Here is a 15663-nt window from a genome sequence, read left to right as displayed (position 1 = left end):
TTAGTAAAATAATCATACCAGCATACAAACATTTTCTTTGATATTTTTCTAGAATCTAAAATAATGTGGTTTGTCTTTGAAGAATATTATACTATGTCCATTTCCTCTTCCCTGTCTTTCCTTGTTTTTGTGCTTGTTTTCTGTTTTATAATCTCCAAAATAGTTTATATTATTTTCACTTTAAATGATCAGGTTTTTTTTTAATGCATTTCAAAAGAAAACTTTTCCTTTGCCCGGATGTATCATCTTTACAACTCTTTATCTTCTTTTAAGATTTTATTTTTATTTTTTATGTAATTGTATACGTGCCTGTGTGCACTACCCAAGAAGACCAGAACAGGGTTCCAGGGCCCTGGCACTGCAGTTCCGGGCAGTTGTGCACCATCTAATTTGGGTGCTGGAACTAAGTTGTGTCCTCTGAAGAGCAGCAAGGGCTTTTAATAGCTGAGCCCTCTCTCCAGCCAGACAACATAATCTCTATTTGTAAATCTGGAGTCCATTCTGTACCTGGATTACTTTTTTTTAACATGCATGTAATCGAGGTCTGCTGGCAATGAGTTCTCCCATCTGAAGAGGGGTTTCTCCTTTTTTTCTTTTTCTTTAAAGATGCTTTTGTAGGAAATACACTTCTAGTTGGCCATCTTCATTTTTCTGCACTTTAAAAATGTCATTGATCATGTTCGCCTTTCTGTGACACATAGAATATTTATAATAGATTTTACAAGCATACTACTTCCATTTTTTTCTCCTTGGGTCTGTTTATAGTGATTGAGTTTCCTCCTCCATTTTCTGCTGTATCTAGTTAATTGTGTAACTAAAGTATGTTCTATGTGCTGTACTTGATTCTCTTGTACTGACCGTGGGGCATGTTCAAGCTTAAATATCCTGTTGTTCATATTTTGTTACAGGTCTGGCTCCATGCACCATATGAACTTCATCTGTCTTTATTTGAGCACTTTATTGAACTACTGACAGAGTCCAGGTATACTTAATATTCACATAGCTGGCTGTTCAGTTATGAAAGAGATGCTCTTACGATGAATTAATCATCTTTCTCTTACAGTGAAGCCTCCAAGAACGCCAAGTTAATGAGGGAATTTCAGCTAATCCCCAAGCTGCTCCTGACTCTCCGAGACATGTCCCTGTCCCAGCCGACCATTGCTGCTATTAGTAACGTGCTGAGCTTCCTGCTGCAGGGCTTTCCCAACAGCAACGATCTGCTCAGGTGGGTTTGGCGGAAATCGCCAGTGAGGTTGAGATGAGATGAGTGGGATGGAACGGGTCCCTATGGTCCCTGTGCTCGGTGACAACTGTAATGTCAGTATCCTGCGAGTAAGGCGTGGGAAGGGGCCGGAAACATTGGCTGCCCTAGATAGATACCCAAGTTTTCGGGATAGGACTTGTCAGTCCCCGTCCTTCCTCTCAAGGCCTGCTGGTTCTCAAGGGTGTATGTCACACGCATGCGCACGGCCTTCCGCCTTTCTCTTGGGTCTCTGTCACTCATGGATACTTTGTTGTTGAGTACTTGAATGGGTTCTGTGATTTGAGCATCGTCTGAGTGACTGAAGAGGTGGCTCCGTGGGTGAGAGCATTTGCTCTGCAACTGTGATGAGCTGAGCGAGCCCCACATAGCCAGCCAGCAGGGCCTGGGCCCCATCGAGGTGGGAACAGAGACAGGGGTCACTGGTGCTGGCTGGCTGCTCGACCAGCTGCCACCCAGGAGCACCAGGCTCAGGAAGAGACCCTGCCTCAAATGAGGAAGGCAGAGGATGACAAGGTAGGACAGCCAGTGTCATTCTCTAGCCTACTTACACCTACACACACACACACACACACACACACACACACACACACACACACACACAGTTGAACATGTGTGCCATGGGCAATAATTTCTTTTAGCATAAGGGAAATTCAGAGCTTTTCCTTCATGGAGTCCGCAGAAACTTGTTTTACGTTTTCAACTTTTAAATTTTTAACTTTTCCACTTCCTTTGTAAGTGAACAAGGGCCCAGGGAACTTAAGCTACTGGTCACATTGTTAAAAAGTCAGTGTGTGTGTGTGTGTGTGTGTGTGTGTGTGTGTGTGTGTGTGTACGTGTACACATGCATGCACACAAACACATATGTATAAACTGCCCTACATTTCTAAAATACATGTTCTCCATCCCTCGGCTCAAAAGGATTCATACAGATCAGCAGAGCATTTTAACTTGACCAGTCACACTGTTGAGCTTGTTTAGGCCACGTGGCTTAGTGCACTAAAGAGCTCACACTTCCGAAAACCTGGATTCTTAGATTTCAGAGACCTTGTTGTGTCGATGTCATTAGCTGTGGGCAAGAGGAAGCAAACAATACCGTCACCTAATGAGCCAAAGAAGTCAAAACAATGCATATGTGGGTTTGTTTTCTCATTTCTTTGTATTTTGTGAGTTAGGGAAAAGAAAGATGAAACTTTTTATTTTCTGCTTTATTTTCAGGTTTGGCCAGTTCATTTCTTCTACGTTGCCAACCTTCGCAGTTTGTGAGAAATTCGTGGTTATGGAAATTAATAATGAAGAGAAACCCGATGTAGGTGAGTTGAGCAAAGAAAATGATCAGCTAAGTCCTCTGCCCTAATATGACACAAATTGGACTGAATTATATGTGAAAATGTTGCGTAACATTCCCCTTCATGTTACTTTCTGGGGTCTTCTACTGGTATGTCCATCTTATGTTAAATCTGTGCGGTGTGCCGGAGTGTGGTGTGGTGGCCTACCACATGTGAAAGGTACGGAAGCTTTCCCGTTTCAGATTCATGGCCATCCTCTTCTGGTGTAATTGAAATCACTTCGTTTTAAAAGTTACGTCCATGTCACTAGTGTCCTCATTCTCTGTAGCTTTTTGACTATAGTCTTCAGTGGTCATTGAGAGAAATATCCTCCCCCACCCCACTGATACTGCGAGGATAGTCTTTGTGCAGCATTGTTATGGCCTTATTACATAATTGGAAAATCTATCACATGCATGAGTCTTATTACTTACAAACGTACAGAAGAGAATCATAAGAGAAAGTGGTGTAACCTCAGTGTTCAGAGGACAGACAGAGAGACTGAAACACTACAGACCACAGCCTTCCACTGACAGACTCGGGACTAGAGCTCCTGCTGGTCCCTGCTGCCGGTTCATTTGGAACCACCTTGATCTGTCTTTGGTGGAAACAGAATTGTGAGGAACAAACAACAAATGCCCAGACGAAGCCTTGCGAGACGAAACCCTCCAAATATACAGTACCCTTGGCTTCGTCTTGTGTGGGCCGTCTGCTGCCTGACATAGGACCCGCCCTTAAGTGTGGTGTGTTTCCCCAGGGAGACGGTTAGAAAGAACTAATTTTCCTTTGCGGTCGCTTATCGGTTGGAATGCCTCTGGGTTGACATGGGGGTTGTATCGGTTTCTCCTCTCAGCACTTGAACCCCATCTGGCTCAGACCCACGCCAGCCCTGTGCACACGGCCACAATCTGAGTTCATATGCATGTCAGTCTTGTTATGTCTAAGAAGGTCTTGTTTTCTTGATGTCCTCCATCCCCTCTGGTTCTTACTCTCTTTCTACCTTCTCTTTCCCAGAGTTCCCTGAATCCTGAGGGGAGGGAGTTGATGGAGACATCCTGTTTAGAACTGAGTATTCCAAGGCCCCCTGGTCTCTGCACATTGTTCAGTTGTTATCTCTGTCTTTGTTCCATCTACTGGAGAAGGAAGCTTCTCTAGTGGTGGCTGACCTATAGTATGAGTTCATAGATCAGTATATAATACTGATCTATGAGTTTAAAGAATGTCAGGCGTCCTTTCACTGCTGTGCGCCTTTGGCAGAACAGTAGTAGTATTTGGTTTTCCCCTTAGTCCATGGCCTGTCGAGTCTCAGGTTCTTGCTTGGGTGCAAGCAGTGTCGCGCAGGGCTACGATCTCATAGCGTGACCCTTCGATCCAGGCAGTAGTGGTTGGTTACTTCCACGACATTTCTGCCACTATTGCATCAGCGTATCTTGCTGTCAGGTCACCATTTTAGATCACAGGGCTTATAGCTAAAAGGAGGACACTTCTCTCCTGCATTGTGTGCAGAGGACCTTCCTGTACCGTGAAGGGTCAGGGCAGGCACCAGCTTGACTTCTCCGTGCTCGGTGAGGTGTGCAGGTGTTGTCTTCAGCAACAGAACCTTACTTACCACTAGTGTGTGGAGAGCAATGGGTATCCTTGGCAACTTCCCGGATTGCTTGAGGCTTTCCATGCTTTGGCAAACAACTTGTTAACTATGACCCATTCCCAGTGCTGTAGGTTTCACTTGGTGTGGAGAGATGGCTAGTTGGGCCTTTGTTTCCCGGCTTTTGGTGATTCCAATTTAGATGTCCTCTATGTATGTATTTTAAGAAGCTTCTGCCATATTAGGTTTCCTATGACCCATGTGTTTTAGCTGTCGCTCTCTGTATTCTCTCTCCTGTCCCTTTCCACTCTCCCCCTCCCCATTTGATCCTCCCATATTGGGTCCTGTCTCTCCCCTAACCCCACACCTATCCCTGGTACATCAGAACAGATCTCCATAGGAAGGGGAAATTTAAACTTTTAACTTAATATGCCATGTTCAAGCATTATTTTTAAGCTCTGCATTAATATCTGCTGAAGAAATATTGATTAGAAAGTGAAAATGCTTCAAAAATTGTTGAAAATATATGTTTATTCCAATTATACAAATGATGCAGGAAAAATAATTCTCTATTTCCCACATATTTTATAGCCATTTGATTCAATAATCACAGAAGTGTTGTAAGTCCTTGATGGTGAGTGCTGCCCTAAGGCTATACAATTAGCTAATTTTCTGTTGAGAAGCCAAGTTGATTAGCCTGGTCTCATCACTTTGTGCCATTTGAAGTAATAAAGTTTGTGGGTGATAGTCATTATTTGTTCACCATGAAATTGTACTAAATATGATATGATATGATATTCAAAAAAACACATTTTTTTCAAGTAGTATTCAGGATACACACCTACCAAAAAATAGCTTGGGTGAAATGATGCCAAACATTGATAAAATTAGTGTAAACTAACATAAACAGTAAGTGATGGGGTTATGAGCTGTGGAAAAACAACAGTTTGGGAGCTTCTTTCAAATGGAGCTTTTTTCAGATAGAGCTCAGTGTTATAAACTATATTTGAAAATCAGGGGAGGCATAATTAATACAAAGTCAAATAAAAAATAGTAAGGATTTTGAGAGAGTTTTAATTTTCTGCATAATATTGTCCACTTCTAAGAAGTGATTCTTACGGCAGCTTAAGGTCTCAGGTTTGATTTTGCTAGCACTCTAACTGCTGGTGTTTGCCACTTGGAATAGGGGGTCCTAAGTCCCCGTTTGTGAACCTAAAGCTTCATAATGAATACAGCAGTAAATTCCCTTTGTGTCTGGGGTATATGGGGGTCAGGGTCTCTCACTTTGTATCTTTGGGTAACCTAACCTTGTACATAAACCAGGGAGCCTCTGAAGTCGTGCACCACTGTACCCAGCTAAATTCACTTTTTTTCCCCCACTGTGTAGCCCTGAGTGGCCTGGAACTCACTACGTAGATGAGACTGGTCTTGAACTCACAGACATCAGCCTGCCTCTGCCTCTAGAGTGCTAGTTTAAAGGCATGTGTGACTACACATAGCTAAATCCACATTTTAAAAGACAGTCTAAAGTTTAGAGTAGTCCATGGTCCAAGCAGGTAGAACCATAAAACCACAGTGAGTTCAGGTGGGCCCAAGTGCTAGCAGAAATGGAAGCGTGGTAGTGACCAGCCACACAGCTTTCCTGAGGTGCAGTATGCCTGGCACTGTGGACTAATGACGCCCCAGCCCTGGCCTTCTGGTTCATCTTCTTGTGTCTGCTAGAGTGGAAATCACTTGTAAAGAAAATGTTTCCTAAAAGGTTTTGTTTTCATGATTTCAAGGAACTGGATTGGGTATTTTATCCTCTATCCCTGGGGTATTTGATGTGTTTATCTCTCTTTTAGGAGCAGAAGAGGAGTTTGGGGGTCTTGTGTCTGCTAACCTTATACTTTTGAGGAACAGACTTCTAGACATCTTGCTAAAACTCATTCATACATCGAAAGAAAAGACAAGCATTAACTTGCAGTAAGTGAAACCTTTTTAGAATTGATAGTCCTAGCCAGGTGTGGTGGCGCACACCTTTGATCCCAGCACTTGGGAGGCAGAGGCAGGCGGATCTCTGAGTTTGAGGCCAACCTGGTCTACAGAGACAGCCGGGACTATATAGTGATAAGCTTTCTCAAAAAAAAAAAAAAAAAAAAAAATCAAAAAAGAAAGAAAGAAAAAGAACTGATAGTCCTGTCAAACAGAAAGAGACTTCCATAGACTTCAGAGGATTGACTTTAACCCTGAAATTGATAGCATCTCAAAAAATGAGGCTGAGTCAGTTTTCTAATTTGAAATCTGAGTTCCTGAAGCTGATTTCCTTCCTTTGGCTCCATCTGTCTTTGTACAGGGCTTGTGAAGAGCTGGTCAGGACACTGGGTTTTGACTGGATCATGATATTCATGGAAGAACACTTGCATCCCACTACAGTGACAGCCGCCTTGAGGATTCTTGTTGTCCTGCTGAGTAACCAGTCCATCCTTATCAAGTTTAAAGAAGGCCTCAGTGGTGGAGGATGGCTGGAGCAGACAGATTCTGTGCTGACTAATAAAATAGGAACTGTGCTAGGTACGAGACTTCAGTCTTCTGTCTTTAAATGTTGTGTAAGCGTGTGCACTCCGGTTTATATCATAGCCATTAGGAGTTGTGAATTTTAATAACAAAAAAAGAAAAACTTAACACTCTTCCAGATTCAAACTAAAGCCAGAGATAGGATTTTAAGATGTGAAAGCGCAGAGACCTGGTTGTGCTTTTATTGTTACACACAACCTTCTTTGGCCTTGAACTCAATACTTAGCAAGTTACAGTAGAAGTGACTGCTAAAAGTGGTAGTGTGCATTCCACACTTACGGCGTCAGTCACTACACTTGCCATGTGGCTTGTGTGGTTTGCACAGTGACTGAATGATATGTAAATGTATCGTCCATATCTCACAGACTAAAAGGCGAAAACACAGGGCAGACATCAGTCACACAGTTGGGACATGTCAGAATGTGCGCCCCATTGACTCAGATATGTATGGCAGGGTCTAAGTCACATGATCATTGTGATTCAGAAATGAAATGATGTATGCAAGAGAGTGGTAAATTGCTATATAAATTTTTCTTCATGAGAGGATATTTCAGACAATTAATTCAGTCACACTGAGCAACTGGTTAAGATACATATACTTAAAAGCAACCTAGACATTAGAAATAAATTGTTCTTATTGTGTTAAATAATAATTATTCTTTGTCTTTGAACAAAACTGGAAAAATGTGAATCTTCATTGGAAATTTTAATAGCTTCGGAGTGAAAGTTAGTCACTCATGTATGGGCTTTGTTCACAGAAGATGTCTGTTGAACTCTTGACTGACATTCACTCTGCACTGAGCTCTCCACTAGGGATGCAGTGGTAAAGGACCACATTTGAGTTGTGTCTGAAACCCCTGTGTGATCAAGGACTCCTGCGGAGACAAAATTCCCAGATACACATACGGTCTTAGACACATCAGCCGCTCTCTCCTGGCTGTCTCCTGGCAAAGTTTCGGAGGATGGTGGGTGGCCCACTCTGCTTGTGGAGAACACAGCCACAGTGGGCATGGATCTGCCAGCCCACTCAGCTTGTGGAGAACAGTGGGCAGACTGTGTTGTGTAAGGAAGGCATTTTTTTTCTTCATTTAGCCTTAAGTCTGAATCTGTATATAACTTAAGGTTAAGAAGTATATGTTTTTTTTTTTTTTTTTAAGGACATGTATTTTTTTTATTGGCCATTCATTTCTTTATTAGACCATCAGGTGTTTTAGACAAAGTATCACAGCTTCACAGAGTTAAACAAATGCGATATAAACAAAAGTAACACACCTTAAAATAATATTCTACAACAGAGAAAGAACAAAAGAAAAAAACCCTGCATTTTTTTACATAATGTTGAACGCTTTCTATATTCTTGGAGGAGGTCTGGCTGGCTGTCATGGATTTTCCCATGAAGTCTGGTTACTGCATTGCAACTTGGCTTTTTTTTTTTTTTTTCAATGCCTAATGCCGTTTATTAAAGGAGAGAGGAGGTCTTAAATACAGACTTACAGCGCAAGGGGAGAACCCTGGAGGGCAGAAATTTGCTACTGATGTTTTACAATCTTACATCTAAGCTTTTAATATCCAATATGCAGAATACGTAGACAAGGAACTTCCCTTAAGCATTCAGGAGGGTGGAACCCGGCAGGGAGGATATCAAGGTCAAGGTCTGCAAGCAAGGCAACAGTTACCCAAAAGGGGGCCAGGGCCCTACAGGTCCCCCTTTTACTCAAAAATGAGCTTCTGACTTAGGTTGCGTGGGACATAGAACATGTATTAATGAAATGTATTAACTGCTTTTTACCAATTTCACTTAATTCTTTTGGAAGCACGAGCAGGGACGTCAGAGCTGTTTTGAAGTCACTCTTGTAAAGAGTAGCGCTCGTTTCACTGCGAGAAGCACTTGTAGACTTGTCTCTGGTAGTCCCAGCCCTCTCTCAGAACCTGTATCCCCCTGCGAAGATGCGCTGAAGATGGGGTCAGTCGCTGGCCGCTGGCTGGCTTTCCTTGTGTGAGCACAGGACAAGTGTGTCACCCCCTCACCGTCGCTGGTTTCTTGTTAAAGTGGCACCGTGACGTTTCCTAACTCTCTTCCTCCCTCCTTTTAGGATTCAATGTGGGCAGGAGCGCCGGAGGGAGATCCACAGTCAGGGAGATTAACCGGGAGGCCTGCCACTTTCCTGGTTTTCTGGTCCTTCAGTCTTTCCTTCCTAAGCACACGAATGTCCCTGCCCTCTATTTCCTCCTCATGGCCCTGTTTCTGCAGCAGCCTGTGAGTGAGCTGCCTGAGAACCTGCAGGTCAGTGTGCCTGTCACCAGCAGCCGATGTAAGCAGGGTTGCCAGGTAGGAACTACCTAGTAAGGTGTCACTGTGAAACCTATTGATTCTTTTACTTCGTGCATTTAAAGTTTAATTTGGGAATTTCAAAACCCTGAAAATTTGTTAGGTAATTTTCCTAAAACGTCATCCTTTGTCACTGTTAATACCTTCTTCTCTTTCTGGTTGCTCTGAATAATTATCTATGCATGAGGACTTTGGATGACATTAATGATGGTCTCAAGGGTTGTTTTGAGTAGTCCAACTTTACCTAGAAATATGATTTCATTCCAGATAATTACAGGTGAAGTGGGGCCTGGGAAGGTGGCTTGAGTCTGTGTAGCACTTGATGTGTAAGCTTGAGGACCTGGGTTCAGAAACCCAGTAAGAAGCCACAATGGCTGTACATCCTCAGGACCCCAGCCCTGAGTAGGGGAATGGGCAACCCCCGTAGCTCATTGACCCTCTCAAGCCAAATTGGTAAACCTCAGGTTCAATGAGGAGACTTTGTCTAAAACGTAAACGTGAAAGATAGAAAGTGATCAAGGGGAGATACCAGACATCAATCTTGGGTCTCCACACACATCTGCTTATTTTGTGTGCAAACACACACACACACACACACACACACACACACACACACACACACACACAAATAAAGAGTAGGTACAAGTATTGATTTGAAAAATATTCTTAATTCTGTAGTGATATATAACATCTACATTTTCAGGAAACCAGCAATAATTTATTTGAGTTGTCATTGAAGACTATTAAAATTGTCTACATATAGCTTATATCTGTGGCTTCATAAAGACTTACTTTAGCTTTTAAATTCAACTTTGCTTCCATCCAACACCAAATGATATTCAAAACAGTTTTAATATTTGACCAAACCTTTTCCATGAAATCTCCTAAGCAGTACTCTTAGATTTATGCTATGTGGAATTTGGTTTTCCAGGTCCTTTTGAATCACATGGCACCATGGTCATAAGTGTTATGTAAAGCTGATCTCAGTCAATCTCATCATCCACTTACTTTGTCAAATCTTACTCATAAGTAACATAACTTTGAGTCATTGCTGAGTCTGGGGAGTGAGGTCATTGTGCTCCTACAAACATCTTGCTTAAGACTTATCACATTTATAATTTCATCTTGTTGCTAATTACCATGGGGGGTTGGGGCCATATTTTGTCTAGAAAAAAAGGAATAGACTATTAATTGAAAGTGTAGGTTCTGACTGAGATGGATAATGGTACATACAATATTTACCAAGTTTCGATGTATAGAATGGAGGTTACTAGTGATCTGTTGGTCGTTACTCAGTTAAAATAAAAGTAGTTTCAATGAAATTTGAGAATATTAGAATGCCTAGGGGTCTCCTGGGAAATGACTAGTGACTGATTGTTGCCCATCTGGTCTACAGTTTGACTTGGATTCCATCTGGACATTTATCTTTGGAGTCCCTGCCTCCAGCGGAACAGTGGTGTCTTCCATCCACAATGTGTGCACAGAGTCTGCCTTCTTACTGCTGGGGATGCTGCGCAGCATGCTGAATTCAGTGAGTTATAGAGGGCTGGCATCCCACAGCCCTGTGTGATGTCGGCTGCCTTACAGAGAAAGCTCGTTCTAATTTACCGTAGCTGTCTGTTTCCCTGTGGCTCCAGACCCCACCCTATTTTCTTAACCTCTAAGGTATGGACAGATAGTGTAGTTAAGACCACAGAGTAGAGGCTGGGAGTGTGGCTCAGTGGTAGACTATCAGCCCGCCAAGTATGAGGTGGGGTTTGATCCCCAGCACTTCCAGAGACCGGAAACCACGGACTCTGGAAATGAGGGTCCCACTCCTGGTACTCCAGATGTGCTAGCTTCTGTCTGCCACTGTTTCCTATGTTTAAACATCTGGTGATAACATTTACCTCATAGGGTTGTTGTGAGGATTTCATGAAGTAACATACACAAAATACTTAAAAGAGTATCATAAGTATCTACTAATATCACCAACATAAGATATATAGTAATAGATACACATATATAATCATAGTATCTTGTATATATGATATGGCTACTCATTGAGATTCTGAAGTTATTCTCATTTAGATGTTAAAACATTAACAGAACAAATTATATTTTCCTTTACACTTTTCTGCTCTAATTACTTTGAACTTAGGGAAGAATAGTAATTGCAAGAATAATGACAAACTCCACTCCTGTCTGTCTCACAGGCACACTGAGAATGGTGGTGTAGCTCATTACACAGCTTAGAACTGTGCATTAAGAGAAAATGCTAACCTAGATAGATCCCTGAAATCATACATATCTGATGATTCTCGTCTAAGAACAAAATATTGGGGGGTGTTTCCTTTGCTGCTGGTCCATAAACAAATGTAAAAATCCATGTTAAGGAAGAAGCCTTTCAGGACAGGTCTCAGGAAATACGTAGTTCTCAAACACTTATATATGCACATGATCTTCACTGATCCCCGAGTGTTTGCCGTCTGGTGCTTCCAGGTGGTGTACCAGGTATGGTACTATGCCTTCGTGTCAGGTTCACAGGGAGAAAATGACGTCTGCATCTTCATCATTTACTCCCGATTTCCTGACAGGATGCTCAGGACCAGTGAAGGCAAAGAGCTACTGTGATGCAGACCGTGTTCATGTTGATAACACCAACTGTTCTTAGTTGAGCTGTGGAGAGAGCTGGGGACAGTTTCTAAGGGTGTAGTTGTCCTTCCGGCTATTAGATTTGTTTACGTGTTTGCACAAAAATCTTTGCTTGTGTATGATTTATGAGGTTTTGGATCATTGATATGTGCTGTGTAAGAAAAATAATAAATAGTAAATCCCCCTTCTTTAATTTGAGACAAGGTCTCATGTAGCCCAGGCTAACCTTAATATCTCTGTGTAGCTGAGGATGACCTTAACTCCTGATCTTTCTCCCTCCACTTCCCAAGAGCCGGCTTGCAGATGTTTGCACCCAGCCCAGCGTACGCCCCTGTGGAAGGATCGGTCTCTAACGCTGTTGTTCTTCTCTGCCCTGTTAGCCGTGGCAGTCAGAAGAAGAGGGGTCGTGGCTCCGAGAGTATCCGGTGACCCTGATGCAGTTTTTCAGATACTTGTACCACAACGTTCCAGACCTTGCCTCCATGTGGATGAGCCCTGACTTCCTGTGTGCCTTGGCAGCCACCGTCTTCCCCTTCAACATCCGCCCTTACTCAGAGATGGTAAGGAAGGAGGAGGCGTGGTCAGCTGGCGGAAAAGAGGCGTTTGGTTTCCTGCGCCCCGGACGGGCTCACCTGTCTGTGCGCGCTGTGCCGGGTCTCCTGCGCCCCGGACGGGCTCACCTGTCTGTGCGCGCTGTGCCGGGTCTCCTGCGCCCCGGACGGGCTCACCTGTCTGTGCGTGCTGTGCCGGGTCTCCTGCGCCCCGGACGGGCTCACCTGTCTGTGCGCGCTGTGCCGGGTCTCCTGCGCCCCGGACGGGCTCACCTGTCTGTGCGCGCTGTGCCGGGTCTCCTGCGCCCGGACGGGCTCACCTGTCTGTGCGCGCTGTGCCTGGTCTCCCTCACTGCTGTCAGAGCTCCCCACACAGTACTTGTGCTCTCCCTGAGAGCGCCGCGGGCTGTGATTCTGCTTCCTGTCTCCAGCTCTTCCAAGCCCATTGCTGCTGCCCCTGGCCAGGCAGCTACTGTTGCATGCCGTTCCGTGAGATGCTGGCTGTGTGCTTAGAAACTGCTCTGTAGCGGTCACAGGACTCTAGCCAAGCCAAACTGCTTCCTTTTTTTATTTTAGACAGTAGGTGTTTGCTGGATTTAATTGCTAAAGTGATTTAGAGAGTTGATTTTGTTCATAACTGATAAAATGAATGTGATTCTTCTGCTCAACTTTTCTAACGTTGCTCAACCTTTTATTCTGTACTAACTTAACAGGAAAATATCAGTCTATAATCAGACATAGTACTAATATTTCTGTCTTTTCAAACAGGCCCAAAGGGAGAGTTCATAATTCTCGTTCCTATCATGTATTGCAGGGACTGAAGTAAACTTCCTTCTTCATACCAATTTTACATTATAGAAATGTAAAGTGCTCATTCCAGACCTGTAAGGAGAGACAGACAGATGACCCATAACCTTAACACTCTGGCTGGCTTATAGTTTTAGAATCCCTTGGTTTGGTTTAAAAAGTGTGTGTCTGTGTGTGTGCATGTGTGTGTGTACATGTGTGAGTATGTGTGTGTGTATGGATGTGTGCATGCATATATAACTTAAAACACTGCCTTCCCATCTCTTTGTCAACATCTAGAATTTGTCTATATCTCTTTCTGGCTTGGCTGAAACTTGTTGCTATTTTGCTTATTTAGATTTTGTTCACCTGCAAAAAAAAAAAAAAGATCAACCCTTAGGGGTCACCGTTATAGAGATTCTTCTCTGACCTGTGACATTTGGCTTCTCAGTAGCTAGCTTCTGATATGCAGGTACAGCCGCCCTCATAGTATCACTTCATCTATCTGAAGTGTTTATAATCCCATAAAGCAGATACATTACTAATGGTCTCAGAAGTGTCGAGTGGCGTGGCATAGCGCCAGATGACTTGCTGCCTTGAAAGCAAAGCCTGAAGAGTGCAGCCCTGAGCTGAGTAGCTGGATGGGAAGCCAAGGCTTGGGGAGGTGGCTCTGCTTTGGATGTCACCGCTGCAGTTGTGTCTTGCTGTCTTAGCAAACATGAAAGTGAGGTGTCAACATCCGCTCTAATGAGATGGCACCTGTCCCCTCCGTTAGGTGACAGATCTCGACGATGAGGTCGGATCTCCAGCAGAAGAGTTCAAAGCTTTCGCCGCAGACACAGGAATGAACAGGAGCCAGTCGGAGTACTGCAATGTGGGCACCAAGACGTATCTGACCAACCACCCAGCCAAAAAGTTCGTGTTTGACTTCATGCGAGTGTTAATGATCGACAACCTCTGCCTCACCCCTGCCAGCAAGCAAACTCCACTAATTGATCTTTTGTTGGAGGTAAAGACAAAGACATGTACATACCATTTGCTTGCATTGTTTTTATAATGAGAACGTTAATAACCAATTAAGTTCTATGCAGAATACTTTTAGACTTCTAATTCTTCTAGATAATGTATAGGCAAAAATAAGAACGTACATGGTTTTTAATGCTACATATATCTTGGATTCTGTCACTTTGTTCCATTTTTTTTCCCCTTCTCTTAAGCATGTTTCTCCTTTAGTCCTTTATCACCTTTTTTCCTATGGCAAACTTTTCCAATAAGGGCCAATTAACATCTCTTCCCCACCACCACCATCCTCCCACCCCGTTTTTCAAGACAAAGTTTCTCTGTGTAGCTTTGCACCTTTCCTGGATCTCACTCTGTAGACCAGGCTGGCCTCGCACTCACAAAGATCCGCCTGGCTCTGCCTCCCGAGTGCTGGGATTAAAGGCATATGCCGCCACCACCTGGCAATTAACACTTCCTTTAAGTTGGTGTCACAGCTCTTCATCTGTGTCATTTTACTGTGGACAGAACTCTCCAGAGAAAAGGCAGGATGCAATGATTAGGGCTATGCTCCTGTAGAATGTTATCTGCGAAGCAGACACAGGCTGGATTCAGCTCACAGGCAGCAGTGTGTGTGTGCCAGCCCCTCTAGACATTCAAAACACTGGCGGTTTTCCTCACTCCTAACTTCAGTCAGTCACACTGCCACCTATTCCTGCCACTGTCCAGTGCATCTTACAGCATGCTGTCACACATAGAAGATACTCAGCACACACCCAGTGACCTCCCAATGGCCGCAGCTCCTGGTTGTCCCTCCTCGTGGTGAGTGAGAGGAGTCAGTGGCCCAGGAGAAAATGAGACTCTGCAGCTGGAGTGGTTTCGCTGCTGGCTGTAGATGGGGACCATCCCTAAAAGCCACTTTCAGATGTTCATCTAGAGTTGGGCGTGTCCCTCTGGTAGACTGTACAGGGCTGTGGTCTCGATTCTAAACAACAGTGTCAAATGACCCAAACCAAATAGTCATCTGCTGACATCACTAAAGAAAGTGGATCAGAGAGAGAGAAGCTACGTGACTCATCCCTTGCCTGCTTCTTGTGAAGGGTGCCAGAGTCCTCGCTGTGCAAGGTGTGAGGTTAGGATGTGTGGGGACTGCTCTCCTCAAAGAGGGTGATGGGAATATGTCATGTGCTTGCTCTCAGCTTGACAAACAAAGCAGGTTTCTCTGCTCCCTCTAGTGGCTACTGCAGTTAACTTGTTAATTGCAACTTCAAAACCGTGGAAGGTGTTTATTGCAACTCCTGTGAAAACATCTCCGTTTGGCCAATTAAAAGGTCACTTAAGGAATTTAGAAGCATCTTAACCAAGACCACAAGTGTTTAGAATTGGCGGAGAGAATAATGTGTCAGCAGTAAACCACATGATTAAAATCTGCCTGATAGGACTTGTCCGTCTGGAAACCTTGAGTTCATAGAGCTGGGTCTGGAGCTCTGTGATGGAGATCAGTGATGGAGATCAGTGATAGAGTTTGGTGAGCGCTCCGTGATAAAGCCTGGAGATGAAGCTCAGTGGTGATCAGTGAGAACTCCATGGGGATGCTCCATAATGGAGCCTGGTGATAGAGCTCAGTGTTGAAC

At 43.7% G+C, this 15663-nt stretch overlaps 1 protein-coding gene across 1 annotated transcript in view; it reads left to right on the top strand.

The window, feature by feature from the left end:
* Wdfy3 (WD repeat and FYVE domain containing 3) overlaps positions 1-15663 on the top strand; it is a 253962-nt gene that overhangs the window by 171266 nt on the left and 67033 nt on the right. The window contains 9 exon segments of the mRNA XM_028867282.2: positions 909-982; positions 1064-1225; positions 2480-2574; positions 6019-6139; positions 6510-6727; positions 8824-9059; positions 10456-10590; positions 12074-12253; positions 13806-14039. Coding sequence (XP_028723115.1) covers positions 909-982; positions 1064-1225; positions 2480-2574; positions 6019-6139; positions 6510-6727; positions 8824-9059; positions 10456-10590; positions 12074-12253; positions 13806-14039 — 1455 coding nt within the window.

Source organism: Peromyscus leucopus, chromosome 10 (assembly GCF_004664715.2).
Source record: "Peromyscus leucopus breed LL Stock chromosome 10, UCI_PerLeu_2.1, whole genome shotgun sequence".
In the NCBI taxonomy this organism is placed as follows: Eukaryota; Metazoa; Chordata; class Mammalia; order Rodentia; family Cricetidae; genus Peromyscus; species Peromyscus leucopus.
This window is presented reverse-complemented; position numbering and strand designations above follow the sequence as displayed.